Source organism: Melozone crissalis, unplaced genomic scaffold, assembly GCF_028551555.1.
Source record: "Melozone crissalis strain CALT ecotype California unplaced genomic scaffold, PUWL_Pcris_2 ptg000014l_1, whole genome shotgun sequence".
Classification (NCBI taxonomy): Eukaryota; Metazoa; Chordata; class Aves; order Passeriformes; family Passerellidae; genus Melozone; species Melozone crissalis.
Window position 1 is genome coordinate 3,680,232 of NW_026535792.1, and position 14,789 is coordinate 3,695,020.

General features: G+C 41.7%; 1 protein-coding gene across 3 annotated transcripts in view; it reads left to right on the plus strand.

Moving 5' to 3' along the window:
• IGF1R (insulin like growth factor 1 receptor) overlaps positions 1-14,789 on the plus strand; it is a 169,312-nt gene that overhangs the window by 24,521 nt on the left and 130,002 nt on the right. For all 3 annotated transcript variants that reach the window (XM_054272527.1, XM_054272528.1, XM_054272529.1), the window contains exon 2: positions 5,230-5,775. In XM_054272527.1, the coding sequence (XP_054128502.1) occupies positions 5,230-5,775 (546 nt within the window). The remainder of the gene's footprint in view (positions 1-5,229; positions 5,776-14,789) is intronic.

Consider the following 14,789-nt stretch of genomic DNA (forward strand, 5'->3'; position numbering starts at 1 on the left):
CAACCTCATGCCCTCCCTTAAAAAAGGACCCTTTGGAACCTTGTGGATCACAGACTTGGCCCTCAGAATGGGTGTAACAACCCCTGGACAGGAAAGCAATATGGTATTAAAACAATTACTGCACCTTTAGTGCTTGTTTTCAGCAACCAGTGTCAAGGGATGCTCTTTGTAAAATGGAAACACTGAAGGTGCGCTTGTTTAAGATTAACTTTGCATCTCTACTGTGAAGTAAAAAAGCCAGTTTTCACAGAAGTGAAGTCAGAAGGGGGAAAACAAAGGGAAATCAGAAATTAGAATAAAGGTGAGCGTGAGCTGATATCGAGGTTGCTGGTGAGATGCTCATGGCAGGCTGTCCATCCTCATTCTCGTTTCAGAGATGTAAAGGACTGCTCAGGCTGAACAAGTCTGTTGCTAGGGAAAGCCTGACCCAGCTTGGGTAGACTTGTGTTGAAAAGGCCTTAGGATTGTGAAAGGGATGTGCTGGATTAACTCAGAGCTGCCTTGGTGCTGCTTTGTCTGAGACCTTTTGGTGTTGAGTAGTGGTGGTTGCTCCATCTTTAACTTCTGGCTAGTTGAGAGGGTATTGGGGCTGTGCAACGCAGTGCAGCCTTCTAATATCATCCAAAGAAGTAAAGGGTCAAAGGCAAGGCTTCAAATGTTGAGGAGTGTGGCTTTTTCAAGAGAAACATACGTAGTTGTGTTTCTTTAGAACTTCTAAATGGAGCAATACAAAACTTGTAACTACACCATGATGAAATGGCTTCTTGTAGGAGATGAATCCTTCTCTTATTAAAGCCAGTGAGTGTGTGAGCTGTCAGTGCTGCCCACGAGTGCCTTGGTATTGATAATGACCTAGCTGTGATGAATTTATATCCAGCTGGATATAGCAAGCAGAAGTTAAAGTGTCAGGTGAATGTTGGACAGAAAGGCCTCTGCTGCTTTGTCTGTGCTAGCATGAGATTTTGCAGAAAGAAGGGAAGGGTTCCTTCCAAACACTGAAGAGCAACAGCCAAGTCCTTTCAGCAGTCACCGGTGACCTGAAGGAACTGGTGGATTTAGGAGAAGAGTGAAGAGCTGCTGTGTGGAGTAAATGACTGTTTGTAAATAGATGGTGATGAGATAGCAGGTGTTTCTCAAGGTGACAAGGCAGCTCTGCATGTCAAAATGGTTTTAATGATCCAAGGGAGCTTTGGCAAATCATAGTTAAGGTCGGGAGGAATCTGCTGGATCACCACAGTCTGTGACACACAGCTTGTTTGGAGCCTGCCCAGCCTGTCCTCAGCAGTGGTGCTCTGTGTGTGTGTGTGTGTGTTCACAGCCCCAGCTCTGCTCCCAGCCAGGGCACCACTTACACAGAGCCTTGCCAGGAGGCCCTGCCAGATCAAGGAGCATTAATTACTCTTGTCGTATGAACCTGTTACGTGCAATCACTTTTCCTAGTAGTTCATTGACCCCATCTCAGTTACATGAGCAGGCTTGGATCTGTCCTCTGACTAGGAATGGGCTGCAGATCGTCTGGATGACTGGGGTGTGGAGTGGGTATTTCTATTGCCTCTGCAAGTTTACATGCCCTGCAGTTTGCCCATGGGATACTCCCAGAAAAAAAGAGCACAACAGGGCTTCTTGTTGGATACCAGGCAGAGCTCAGGACTTCTGGACTAAGGAGCTGTTTCCAGGGAGGCATTTGTGTTTGCCTGGGTACAGACTACATTGCTTCTCTTCAGTATTTCACCATATTGGGGAGTTACCTTTTAAACAAATAAATACACTTGTCTTTAAAGAGCAAATTTCTGACTCTGAATTAGGTACTTGGTTTAGGCCGAGTCTGATAAATGATAGGCAGCTTAAGGAAAGGCTTGGAAATCTGTAGGCAGCTGAGTGAAAACAGCATGAATCTAACTATTGGTAATTATCCTGGGTGTTTATAATCTACCCAGAGCTAGCGGGGCTGGGTCATAAACAGCTGTTGCATTTTTATGTTCTGCTAGGGAGCAAAATAAATACATTGTAGTTAATTTCCAGTGTTGAATTGAATGTAAAACAAAGGCAAGTTATCCTAGTCATATTAAAAAAGTTCTCTAAACTGGAATATCCGAAACTGTTAAATGTAGTATAAATGCTCTAAAGAGCATTTTCTGTGCACTTCATTGTGTCTGACAGACCAGTTTATATTGTGAGTCCATATACGCTTTCTCTCAAATGGCATCCAAAGAAAACACAGCACAGCCAGATGGAAATTGGAGTTGACTTTGAGCTCTGATTAATTTGTTTTTCATATAATCCTTTTCAAGGCACAGAGAAAAACGTGAGAAAAAGATGATGTATTGTGGTATAATTAACTCTGGTGAACAATGTGAACTTAAAAGAAATTTCTTTTAAAAAATATCTAGTTTAATGGGAACTGATTTTTCCAAGTGTCAGGATGGCCCATGATGCTTGTCCTATTTCACATTTGTGTCTCTGCAGTTCTCATTATATGCGTAAAGTTCTGCAAAACATAACTCACTAGATGAACTAATAAGTTCTTAAATCAGCAATGTCAACAGCCACTCGTCTGTGATCAATTCCTAATGTGGGACCCCACTGGACTTCATCCTTTTCCATACTTGAGGGGATGATGTTTCACAACTGAGGCAAGTGAGTGCTATGCTTTTGCCATAAAGCTCTAGAAATTTCATTGATTTATAAAAGCATTAAATATCTAAAATTAAGTAACTTTTGAGCTGAAACAAACATAATGCTAAAAGCAATATGACTTTGAAAGGCCAGCCTCAAACAGAGACATGAACAGATATATAATGCTTTAGTTAACGGTTGCTGCCATTTCTCTTACAAATTGTTCTTTAGGGTATTGTAACTCAGCTGTTTTTAAACCCATCACTCTGGAACCTTGCCTGCAAAATGTCAGCACAAGTGCAAATTTTATTTCTTTAACAAAATAAAGGGCTTGGAGCAGTTAGGCTTTCTAAACTTTTATGGCAGGAAAATAAATTCTGCTACTTCTGCTTTGCCATAGCAGGAGCCATACTGTTCACCTTGGCCTGCCAGCAGGCAGGGATGGAAGCCAGAAGGGTTTAATGGGGGACACTGTGTGTGTTTTAACTTACATTTTCAAACCAAGAGAAGCCCACTGTCAGAGTGTAAATAGCCTTTGGGCAGAGGGCACAGTCCCTAGGGTGGATGGAGGGTTCGTGGCTTTAGAAGATGATTTCTGAAGTTGAAAGCAAGACGTGGTTACCAGCTCATTAAAGGAATTTAATAAGGCTTGAAGTTGTTTTTCCTAGAGGTTCAAGGGAGAACCCCTCACTTGTTCTGCACTAAGCAGTGCATCTCTTATCAGTTTTATACCTTGGAGTTCTTTCATGTTCTCCCTCTTCTATCTGGCTTCTAAAGCTGGGTGGTGCCGGCCCATTCAGCCTTTTTAATGTTTTCCTGAAGTTCGAGCCTTGACACAGATTCCAGCAGTAGAGCCCAATTATTCTGAAATCAGTGTGTACAAAAATGGAGATTTCCTGTCTCGGTGCTCATGGGGACCAAGCATTCCTGGTGGTACCTTAGTCTTGGTGTTTATAATTTTTTTTTTTGAAGTCTAAGGAATGAACTTTCTTGCACATAGCTACTTGAGTGCAGCAAGTCACATTTAATAGCCTTTGCTTTCAGCTTGAATCTTTACAGAAGGAAGATTAGGTAATAGTTTGTGTAGAAACATCTGTTTCCTAACAAAGATCTCGCCCTATTTTATTTTTTTATGCTGTCCCTCTAACCAGAAAGTCCTTTAGTCTTTAAAAGACTTAGAAGTCTTTAAGTCCTTGTTGGGTATTAGAGTTGCTGTGGTTTTAGCATGCTCATGCTCTGGATCCTTTGTTAGCTTAAGTTATTAGCCTTAGATAAGTGTTGTGGGATGGAAGGACTGCTTTCTATTGTCAGCGCAATTTCTGAATCTCTGGACAATTTGTCTGGGTTAGAATTTAAGTTTTTTGGCTCCACTGCTTGTTTAGGCCTTTCCCTTGTCTGAGGAAAAGATGTTTTTAAAATAATTAAGCCTAGCATGCATTAAAAGAGAACCTTTCCACAAAATTGAATTGCTTGGTGTTTATTTGAGTTTTGGGTTGCTTAAATAAATAGCCATTTTGCTTTGTTTGCTTACAAGCAACTTAGTATCTCTAATGGGGAATCTTTTTTCTGTGTTTTCCAAAGAAGACCAGCTCTGAGGGCTTTGAAGAACAACGGCTCTCTACACTCTGTAGTTCTTTGTTTTACATCCAAGTGGATTGTGTGTGTCTAAATATTACATTGTTAACACACGTCTTCCAGTCCCTTTAATGTTGTTATTGTGATGTGTCTCTAATATGGAAAAACTTAATACATAGATTTATTAGGGAGTAATCCTTTTGGTCATTGTTTTCTTGGGAGTTCATAGAGTTCAATCTGCTGTTTTCAAGGAAAGATTCTTCACTGTGATGCTCCATGTTCTTGTAAATAAATTTATCCTGTGTTTCTTAGAACTCAAGAGACTTTTTTAGGTCTTGGTGCCAAAATTAGTGAAACTTGGTTTACTGGAACATGCAAACAGGAATTCAGTGCTGTAAGTCCAAGCACTTTGTTTTCTTCCCAGTCACAGAGCAGGAAGTGCTGAGCAGCTTTCTGTGGATTTAGTGTTGTTGCTGACCTACTGCAAGACTAGTATTCCAAGAATTAGGGCTTGTTTGGTGACCCTGGAAAGAAAGAGTGATTTGAGGCCGAAGTTGTAATTTTCTGGCAAATGCCCTCTTTGAGTGCATGTGTCTTAAATGGGGTGGGGAGTGAATTAGTAACATAATCACCAATTGATCACTTTCTGTTTTACCTGCCTGTTTTGAAGGGAAGTGGCTCAAACCCTGCTCTGGACACACATTCATGATCTAGTTTGAAGGAGGGTGTGCAAATGCATTTGGTTTATCTTTGTATTCCTCAGTGCAATGCAGCTCTTGTCATCAGCAGTAATAAACCAACATTTCTCTGTGTGCTGCAGAGTATAGGGAGAGCTGCCATCCCTGTGCTGCTCCCAGTGCTTGGTGTGATAGGTTAAATGAAATGAAGGTTCCATGTAGGTGTAAATCAAGCATTCATTTTCAACCTAATTAAAAGTTAGAAATCTTATGGCCATCAGAAAATCCTTCTTGCATTCCAGTTTCAAAAGGTTTAGGAATGCCTTATTTCCTAACTTTTCTTCCTCCTGTTGCGTTTCAGTTTGCGGGCCAAACGTCGACATTCGCAATGACATCCACGAGCTGAAGCGCCTGGAGAACTGCACGGTGATCGAGGGCTTCCTGCAGATCCTGCTCATCTCCAAAGCCGAGGATTACCGCAACTTCCGCTTCCCCAAGCTCACGGTCATCACTGACTACTTGCTGCTGTTCCGTGTGGCAGGCTTGGAAAGCCTCAGTGATCTCTTCCCCAACCTCACAGTCATTCGTGGCAGGAACCTCTTCTACAACTATGCCTTGGTCATCTTTGAAATGACGAATCTGAAAGAGATCGGGCTCCACAACCTGAGGAACATCACCCGCGGGGCCATCCGCATCGAGAAGAACTCTGACCTGTGTTACCTCTCCACAGTGGACTGGTCTCTCATCCTAGATGCAGTGTCCAATAACTACATCGTTGGGAATAAACCTCCAAAGGAATGTGGGGACTTGTGTCCGGGAACAATGGAAGAGAAGCCATTGTGTGAGAAGACATCCATTAACAATGAGTACAACTACCGCTGCTGGACCACCAACCACTGCCAGAAAAGTAAGATTTAAGGAGATATCCTGTTTTTGTTACCTCTTTTGAAGTAAATGTTTAGTTTTGTGGTTTTATTTTAAGCTCTTCAGCAACTGAAACTTTTATTCTAGTTGTGTATAGTTTGCATGAGTTACCCAGTTGCCACATAAATAGATTCTTCCCCTATCAGTAAAGGTTTGTCTCACTTAAATTGAAAATAAAAAGAGAAAACAACAAATCTACAACTGGTGGTGAAACAAACCCCAGCAAACTCCCTGAGTTACTTCCTCATGGAGAAGGTGGAAAGTGTAAGTATGGAACCAGTGCCATTGTAGCAGAGCTGGAAGCAGCTTTACCTGCCTTGAGGACTTTGGCAGGAGGTGGCCACCGAGTGCCATCTCCTGCTGGAGTGACATTCCGTGTGTGCCAGAGCTGTTGCAGTGCGTGCTGAAGCTGTTAACTGGACTTTGTTTTTTGCTTCTCTTGGCATGCACCTCCAGACATTCCTGTAATGGTAAATCCTGTACCTAAGGACTTGTTTACTGACATTAGTTTTCACAGTACAGTCTGTAGAGTCTAAGAGTCCATGAATATCTTGACTCCCAGTGCAGTTACTCTTGCCTGTTTTGTTCTTATCTGGCAGGTTTATGTCTTTCTGATAGCAAGTATTAGCAAAAACAAAACCTGATCTCTTCTCGCTTTTTAAAAATAGAGTAAACAAACTCATAGTTTACTCAGGTAACATGATTACATGGCAGGCTTTTTGAGTTCATCCTGTAACTTTACGAAAGCTGAGCCCTGCAGTATCAGTAGGGCTTAATTACAAAGTCGTCACTGGGAGGAACAGTTCCTAAATTCCTCATGCAGTCTTGACCAAAGCTGCCATAATAATAGGAAACACCACAGTGTGAGAGAAATCAGGGCTATATTCTGGTTCCCTTCATCTGGGGATGTTGTGTTTTTCTGAAGTGGCTTGTCAGTTGCTTGTGGAGTCCTCCTGTTCAATTAGAACTGCAATTAAAGCAGCTCGTGGGGCAGTTTCAGTCAACACATGTCAAAAATACCTCTGCAAAAAGGCATTTGGAGTATGTGCTTTTATCAATACTTACAGGAAATAAAGTTCGTTATTTTAAACAAAGCAAAGAAACCCCCTCAGCCTGTTACTGGGAGACTTTGTGCTTTGCCCAGGGTGAGGGGAGTGTTTCTATGAGTCCTGCCGGTCAAATTTCTGTCTTCATGAACAGAGTGTAACTCTGTTGTCTGCAGAGGGTGACCAAGGTGACTCCTGTGCAACCTCATTGCCCTCGGTGGTTTGAATGGATGTAACGAGAGTGTATTTAATGAGATATAATGACTTGCTTGCTTTCTGTTGAGTACTTTGTCTATTTGGAGTAGACAAAAGTAACATGCAAAGAAACTTTTTTTGGCATCTGCGTGACTGTTAAAATAATTTGGATCCCAAATACACATGAGAAGAAACTTGTTTAAATAAAATGAGGTCATAGTTAGACTGTGATAGCAGGACTTTGAAGGCAAGGGTGTAGGTAATGGGGTTTTTTTCCATATATGCTTTCATCTCCTTTCATGGGAGATTGTGAAGAAGAAAGCAAGAATTGGAAAAGAGCCTTGAAAGGCTTGTTAAGAGTGTTACAGTGTGGAAAAACAGTTTGGTTTAGAGTATCTTAGGATGTACAGCATATAAAGAAATTATCAAGTCCTAATCAATAAGCAGAGTGAGAAATTTGGTCCTCTTCTAATCTGTTTGTTGTGATAAACCACAGACTTGAAGGAAGATGACTTTAAATTTGTAGGCCATTCATGTAAAAAGAAAACAACCCCTGAGTACTCCTGCTCTGAAGAAAAACAAGGGAGGTATAAAAGTGCAGTTGTTCCAAAGGAAGCTTTTTGTCTCCCTGCTAGATTGCTCGGGCACTTTGGCAATGAACTGATCAGGAGAGAACTCTTGCAGTGCAAAATCACACAAGACATGAAAAAGCACAGAAAGAAGGACTTTTCAGTTACTGAGTGCTTCAGCTGGCGTTTTCCTACCGGTCGAGATACGACACCTATGTTATTTTCCAGGGAGTATTTTTCTAGTGCAGTATCTAATTTAACCCTGACATTCTCCTTGTGCGTCACAGTAATGTCAAGCTGAAAATGCTCTCTATCATTCAGGGTTCCTTTGTGCCTTTTTATTTTTCTTTGCTCTGGCTCTGTGGAGGAGTGTGTATTAAATCTCTCTTGTCCTTGTTTAGGTTTTATGCTGAAAGATCTGAAGTTGGTGGGTAAATGTTGTGTGGGAACGCTTGGTACTTTAAGTAGCCTGGCTTCTGTTTAGTTTTGCCGTTGAGTGGAAGTTGTTTTTTTCCTTCTTTTTCTTGCCTACAAAGGAAGAAGCTTGTGTTTCCTTCAATACAACTTGTGCAGGAACAGTGCTGAGGGAGGAGGGAGGGAAGGATATGCTGTGTCTGACTTAGAATAATCCATGGACACTACTATAAAAGAGCAAGCTACAAAGAAACTGTAACTTCTAAATTTTTCTGGGTATTTTTAAGGTTCAGTGTAAAGCGTCAGCAGCTCTGCTGCCAGTTTGGTTGCCCTGGTTTCTGTGTAGTGTACATTCCTTTACCTTCGAGTGCCCCAAGGCAGCAGCAGTACTAGTTTGCTCTCTTTGGAGCTGCAGCATGTTGTGTTGGGCTTGGCAGGCTCTCTCCTCTCCGACTTGCACCTACTTTTATGTTGGTGTATTCAATGCCAGCTGTGCCTCACTGGGGTTGCAAGGCCACATAGAAGAATCCCTGAAGATAAAAGGAGAGTACTGAAGTTGTTTGTTTGCATCAGTGCTTTGGGGCGCAGGTAGAGATGGAAGAGATAAAAACTGAGTGTCCAGACATACAAATGAGACTATGGCCTTTTATGTTTTTCTTTTTTTTTCTGGCAGTTGTGACTGCTGGAAAGGTTTATGGAAGCTGCCTGCATCTCACTCAGCAACTGATGTGAGAACCAGAAAAACTGTTCCTGCTGTACCCCTTGCAAGACTTGTGTCTGATGACACACTAGCTCTGCCAGTCCAGTGGTCTGCTGTAAAGAAAACTTTGGTTGTTTTCTGTATTCCTCTTGCTGATGATTAACTTTTGAGGTCTGCTGCCTTAGTCACTAGGCCTTTCCAAGCCTGCAGAAACCAAATGAAAATTACACCCTTGAAAGCCTGCCTGAAGTTCAGGATCCCTTGTCTACCATAACCTTTGTGTTCTTTTTCAAGCAAGTCCAGCTAAAGCTTCCTTAGACACTTCTGCTATTACTTGAGTTGTAAGAAATGAACTGGGCAAACTATTTGGGAAGGTAATAGCAAAACTAGCAGCGATCTGTATATAAGATCTATGGTGCCTTGTTGGGTTTGTCCCCCCATCTTAATTGTCTTCTTTCCTCAGTTAAATTGGAGGTGCTCAGTGTCAAATACTTGCTGAAGCTTTGCCTACTCAGAAAAGACAATTGGTCTGGTTCTGGGGGAGACAGGCTGTTCCCTCTGTGAGGAAAGGGGTGTTGGCTTCAGCTGCTGCTTCTGTGGGTCAGGATGAGAACAAATTCTCCTCTCTGTGAGAGCAAATTAGAGCTCCTGTATTTCCCAAAGGGGGTGGAATAGCCATGCTTCCCATAAAAACAGTGACAGGGAGTATCTGAAGTGTGTGGAGCTTTAAGATTAGAGTTTAGGCATTAAAAAAAGCGTGTGTAAGCTGGCATTGTACAGAGGACGTGGATGAGGGCTGTAAGCATTAAGCACTTGGTTCAGGAGATGAATTTGACATGAGACAATAGCTCATGTAGACCTCACTGCACAATACAACAGGAGAAAACTTTGAGCTTCTGAATGTGTGAAACTGAGGACCATGGAAAAGGCATGTGAGGATTTGGAGGCCGATGAAGCAGATGGCAGCTAAGCACAAAATGTTTTTAATGAAAATGTATCCTTATTCATTTTTGAATTAGTTTGACAATGGCCCGAGAAGATGCAGTGTATGAGGAGCAGGAAGGAGAGAATGACAGTGAGTGGGAAGAGTGGTCCATATGTGCCTTCTACTAAAATGTTTAAACATATGGAGCCAGTAACATGATGTATTCTCACAAATATTCGGAATCTGCTCCTGTTTGTTTACACGGAGCTCAGAAGATAATGCAGTTGAGTGGTGTCGTTTGACATGGCTCCATTGACTTGTGCAGTGCTTACAGTGTGCACCAGCTGGGAATCTGCTCCCTGTTGATTCAGCAGAGTAGTTCTGAAAAACATGTGCTGCACTTTTTTCCCCCCTCCTTTCTCTCCTTGTCTTCCCCTCTCTGAGGAGTATTCACTGTGTTGCTCTGTCCTTTAGAAATAGTGAACATACATGAACTGTGTAGGCAGCAAGAGAGGGGAAGAAGTTGGGAGCCAGAGATGATTAATCACATTATTCTTATTTTTCTTAAAATTATGTTTGCATGCTTTTTTTTTTTCTGTTTGCTGTGGCTTTTTTTTTTCCCCCTTAAACACTGAAATATAGTAGATATTGTATATGTCAGCAGAGGACAGCATGCTTTTAAGTTTTACTCTTTCAGCAAGCAAATTAGATGTGGTATGGTGCTAAGTGCTGGTCTATGTAACCCTAATCCTACCTTTGTTGGTTTAAAAAAAATTAGGTGTCATATAAACCTGACCATATTTTGAATGGACAGGTTGTTTGTTGATTGTATTTGGTTGGTATGCAAACTCTGCAGCAAATAAACATCTTCTGAAAGGAATAAACAGACAAAAAAGATAATAATTGTAAAAGGCACAGTTGGTGTCACCGAGTTAGAAAAATCTGGAGTACGTTAAAAAAAAATTGTTAGTGTTTTCCTTCTGAATGAAGTTTTTTGCTGACTTTTGCTCCCCTCCTGAGAAGTTTGCTCTCCAGCCAGAGGTTTCCCAGAATTTTTATTATGGCTGTGAGAGCATATTTAATTAGTAAGCTGGAATGGCCGCAGAGCAGTTTAGGCCAATCTGCAGTTAATTACTGTAGCAGTGGTTTATATTCTGAGAAAAGGGCTAAAATTAAACAAATGTATACTTGCCATTTTTCTTTGTTCTGTTATAAAATGGCATAACCTGGCAAGAATCTTGCAGCCTGCACTAGCCACCTAAAACTGTGTGATAATGTTAAGTACTCATCGTGGCTTCCAAGTTTCTTTTGGCACAAGGATTTGTAGAGGACTGTTTGTTTTGAGAGGTCTTTAAATTTGGGAGTTTCATTTTCCAGTATGAAAAGATGATGCAGTGAGCTCAGTCCAGCGCTTTGCTACGTGTTCCAAAAAAAAAAAAAAAAGAAAAAAGAGAAAGTAACTAACTTTTAAAAATACTTTGAAGAGATTTAGAACTTTCCCCCACATTTTGGAATAAAGAATGAAAAAAGTTTGAAATTGTTGGAAATATGGTGTGTCTTTTCTACTCACATTTCCATACACACATTGATCTTCTGAAGACATCGCATTTCACACGCTTCAACTTGCTTTATTTTTGTCAGTCCAGAGGTGTGTTTATGGTCACCAGGTGATGTGCAGCTGCATTTAAGTGGCCTTCCATGCTCTTGGAGAAATTTATTTTTCTTTGTGCTGTTTGAGGTGATGGGAATAGGTAATCCATGTGCTGTAGAATGAGACAGTAAACGAGGCCATATTTCAGTGGCACTACAATTCATTTTGGTGGTGGGGTGATTAAATGGATGTGCACAGTTCCTCTGAGTAGTACAAACTGTTTTACATAGAGACCATTCTAATGGGTTTACTTGAATTGTCTTGTGCCAGGAAACTGTTTCACTGTCAGAAAAAAGCCCTGTAGAAGTGCAGTTGGGAGGTCACTGATAGGAAATGGTAATTCCTTGGTTTTCTGGGTTGCGTGTGTTCATTCCTCAGTTGAGTTTCTCGGATGCTGCGTGGTAAAGGCTGGGGAAGGAAACAATGCCAGTTCTTCCTTACAGGAGGATACAGAAGCACCAGCAGGTTGCACACTGTGTGCCTGACAACCTTCTAATGGGAGTGCTTGGAAAGAAGTCCTGGTCTAACCTGAGGTTCTGTGGAAGCTCATGGAGAAGAGAATGACTCCGCAGCCCAAGGGGCCTGAGGCTGTGGAGCAGAGGGGGAGAGGGACATGATGGCTGTGATCACATTCAGTGAGGATTTCTAAGATGGTGTTTATTTATTTTGAGCTTAAAATAAGAAGAATAAAAGGAAGTGCTTTAAAACTTCGGTCGCATCCTAAATTTACTTTTAGAGGTGCTGTGTGTCACTGTTGTGACAGTGATGTTTCAGAAATGTAATAATCTGGTGCTAGCTAGGGTTGGAAACTGAATGCTTTTGGTTTTACTTGCAGCACATTGCTGTTCTTAATGGTTTGTTTTCATCCTGGAGCAGACTGAGAGTGATGCCCTGTTTAGAGAATTTTTTGGTTTACTTTCCTGTGCAGCAGTGCCACGTTAAATCTATGCAATTAAATACAAATCTAAACTTGAACCAAATCTTTCATTAACGTGCTTAAAGTGGATTTCCAGGCCCCATTGATATATATTAGACAAATGTTTGTTAATAGAATAAACAATTGTATTGGATAGCTAATTAGATGTAATGTAAGGCTTTAATTTTATGATGCATTTGCAAAACAACTGGGAGCTGGGAACAGCTAGCAGTGTTATAGGGAAAATGTCAGGGAAATGTCAAGTGTAAAACTAAAAGAAAGCTGTGTTTTTGCTGTGCTCTTGCAGATATCATAGGGACAAGGCAAACTCAGCCTGGCTTAGCATTTTCTGCAGTTCTCTGTGGCTCTTCTCCATGCAGTGAGTCCAGCTTGGAGTGGGTTGTGAGTTTTCCTAGGGATTTCAGTTTTGGCAGGTAATGCTTGTGTAGATGTCAGACAAGGGGTGAACTTGAGCTGCAGTCTTCTTATCTTGGTGGGGGGCCCTCAAGTGATCTGTCCTCCACCTGGTCAGTTGTCCCATTTTCATGGAATGTATGGAAATACATCTTTTGTGATGGCTCATCTGCAATTAAATTTGAAATGGACTAAAAGAAAGGGAAACTTAGGCTCAATCCTGGAGAGGAATCATGTTCTCTAAAAATTTTGCATAGGAGGAGCCATTTTCCTGTTTTTCCTTCCCAAACACACATGAATGTAGGAATTAATTGACAATAAGCATTTTCATAAATTGCCTTTATGTGGCCAACAAGTTTTTTTCAGTGTTTAACAGTCCTGAAGAAGCCTTTGTTTAGCCTTTTCCCCCACTAATAGTGGGATTTCCTTCTCCAGTCTGTCTGTGAGAATTAACTTCTAATAAAAAGATGCTGGGATAATGATATGTTAATAGAGATTGTTGAATTGCCTTTTTCTTCTGAGGTGAACTCAGCCTGGCTCAGTTGTCGACTGTCTCTTCCTCCCCCTCCTTTAGAGCGTTGGGAATGGAATGTGCATGTGCTATCAGGGGAGCGCTAAAAATGATTTAGCAACAAGTTTGCCCACCATCAAATGGGGAGAGTCTGAGGTGCCCCAGAGCCTGGCTTTTTAAAGCTGGAAACCGTGTGCCATTCTCCCCATAGTTTTTTGTTTACTGTTTCTTGCTGGGCAAAGTGAACATGTAGTTACCTGCCCAAAGCACAGTTCTGTATGCCCGGGCTAATTATTAAATGTATTTGTGTAGCCCTTGACAGTGTAGGCGAGAATGAGTTCAGCGCATGACTCTTGGGAAAGGCTGGTGGTTTTTTTTTTTGGAATTTGGTTGCTGAGAAGGATTTGAGGGGCAACTCAGAAGTTCTCAGTTGTTGCTAGTTAAAGTTCAACTTATGCTCTGAGGTGGATCAAACTTCTACTTTGTACACCAAGTGTGACCCTCCTGATGTGCTTTTTCCTGGTTGCAATATATTGGGTTTATAGGCACTTGACTGTCTCCCCTTAATGCACACTGCTCCATGGCTGTCCAGGCTCATCTTCCCCCATTAATGGCTTCTCTAACTTTTCAATCAATTATGGGGTCAATTTGTCTTAATTTGGTTTTTTTTTTAATTATCTTTTTCCAGTTGATGTGTGAGGGATATAGATGGATGATTAAAGGTTATGGTTTTGGGAAATGATGCCATTTAGGAAGCATGTTTGAAGTGTTGGGCGCGCAGAGAAAGTCTTTTATATCAACGCAGGCCTTGGGAGGAGGAGATGTTTTTCTATGTATAGAAACTTCCCGTATAGGATAGCAAGGGAAGGTTGCAGGGGGGTTGCCTGTCTCTTTAAGTGGGTTTATAATTGGCTAGGAATTTTTGTCAGCTTAGTCACTGCAGCATTCAGCGGATGAGGGAAAAAAACCACAGGCCCCAACCGTTAGGGCCGTGGATAGGCTCTGTCATCCCAAAGGAATGCATGTGAACAAAACACTTTGTGCGGTGCAACCGTTGGCCTAAACAGTATTGCATTCTTAAAGCAGGCTCTGAGTCACATGGAGCAGATGGATTGTTTCACTAAAATGGAAGTTATGTATCACTGAATGCTCCCATCGAGCTTTCAAGTGTGGTTCCAATAGGTCAGGGTGATGAAGGGGTGTAAAGGAAAAAAAAAAATAAAATTCAGCTCCTTCTTGTGTGGTTGAAATAGTTTCTGTGGTGTTGAAAAGGTAAGAAAAGTGTTTCACTTTGTTAATTACTGGGCCGGCACACCGGCCTCAAAAGTTTCTCCTTAGATTTCAAACAAGCATGGTCTCAATTCTGAGGCACTTTCTTTTCATGCTACCCAAACTAATCCAAAGAAACCTCTGTTTTGAAGGGGACAAGGAGAGGAGAAAAATCCCGCTCTAAGCCCCAAACCTGTTGGCTCTTCTCCCAGTGGAACCAGCTGCTCTGCACTTCCCCTCCCTGCCAGCCTTTTGCCCCACAGCCTTTCTTGAAGCTGTTCTCTTTAGAGCCTGCAGTATATTGATCAGTGAGGGAGCAGCTCTGTCTCTGAGGATGCCCTATCCCTTTATTTGGTGTTATCTCTTCCCTTTGAGGGATTTGAAAGC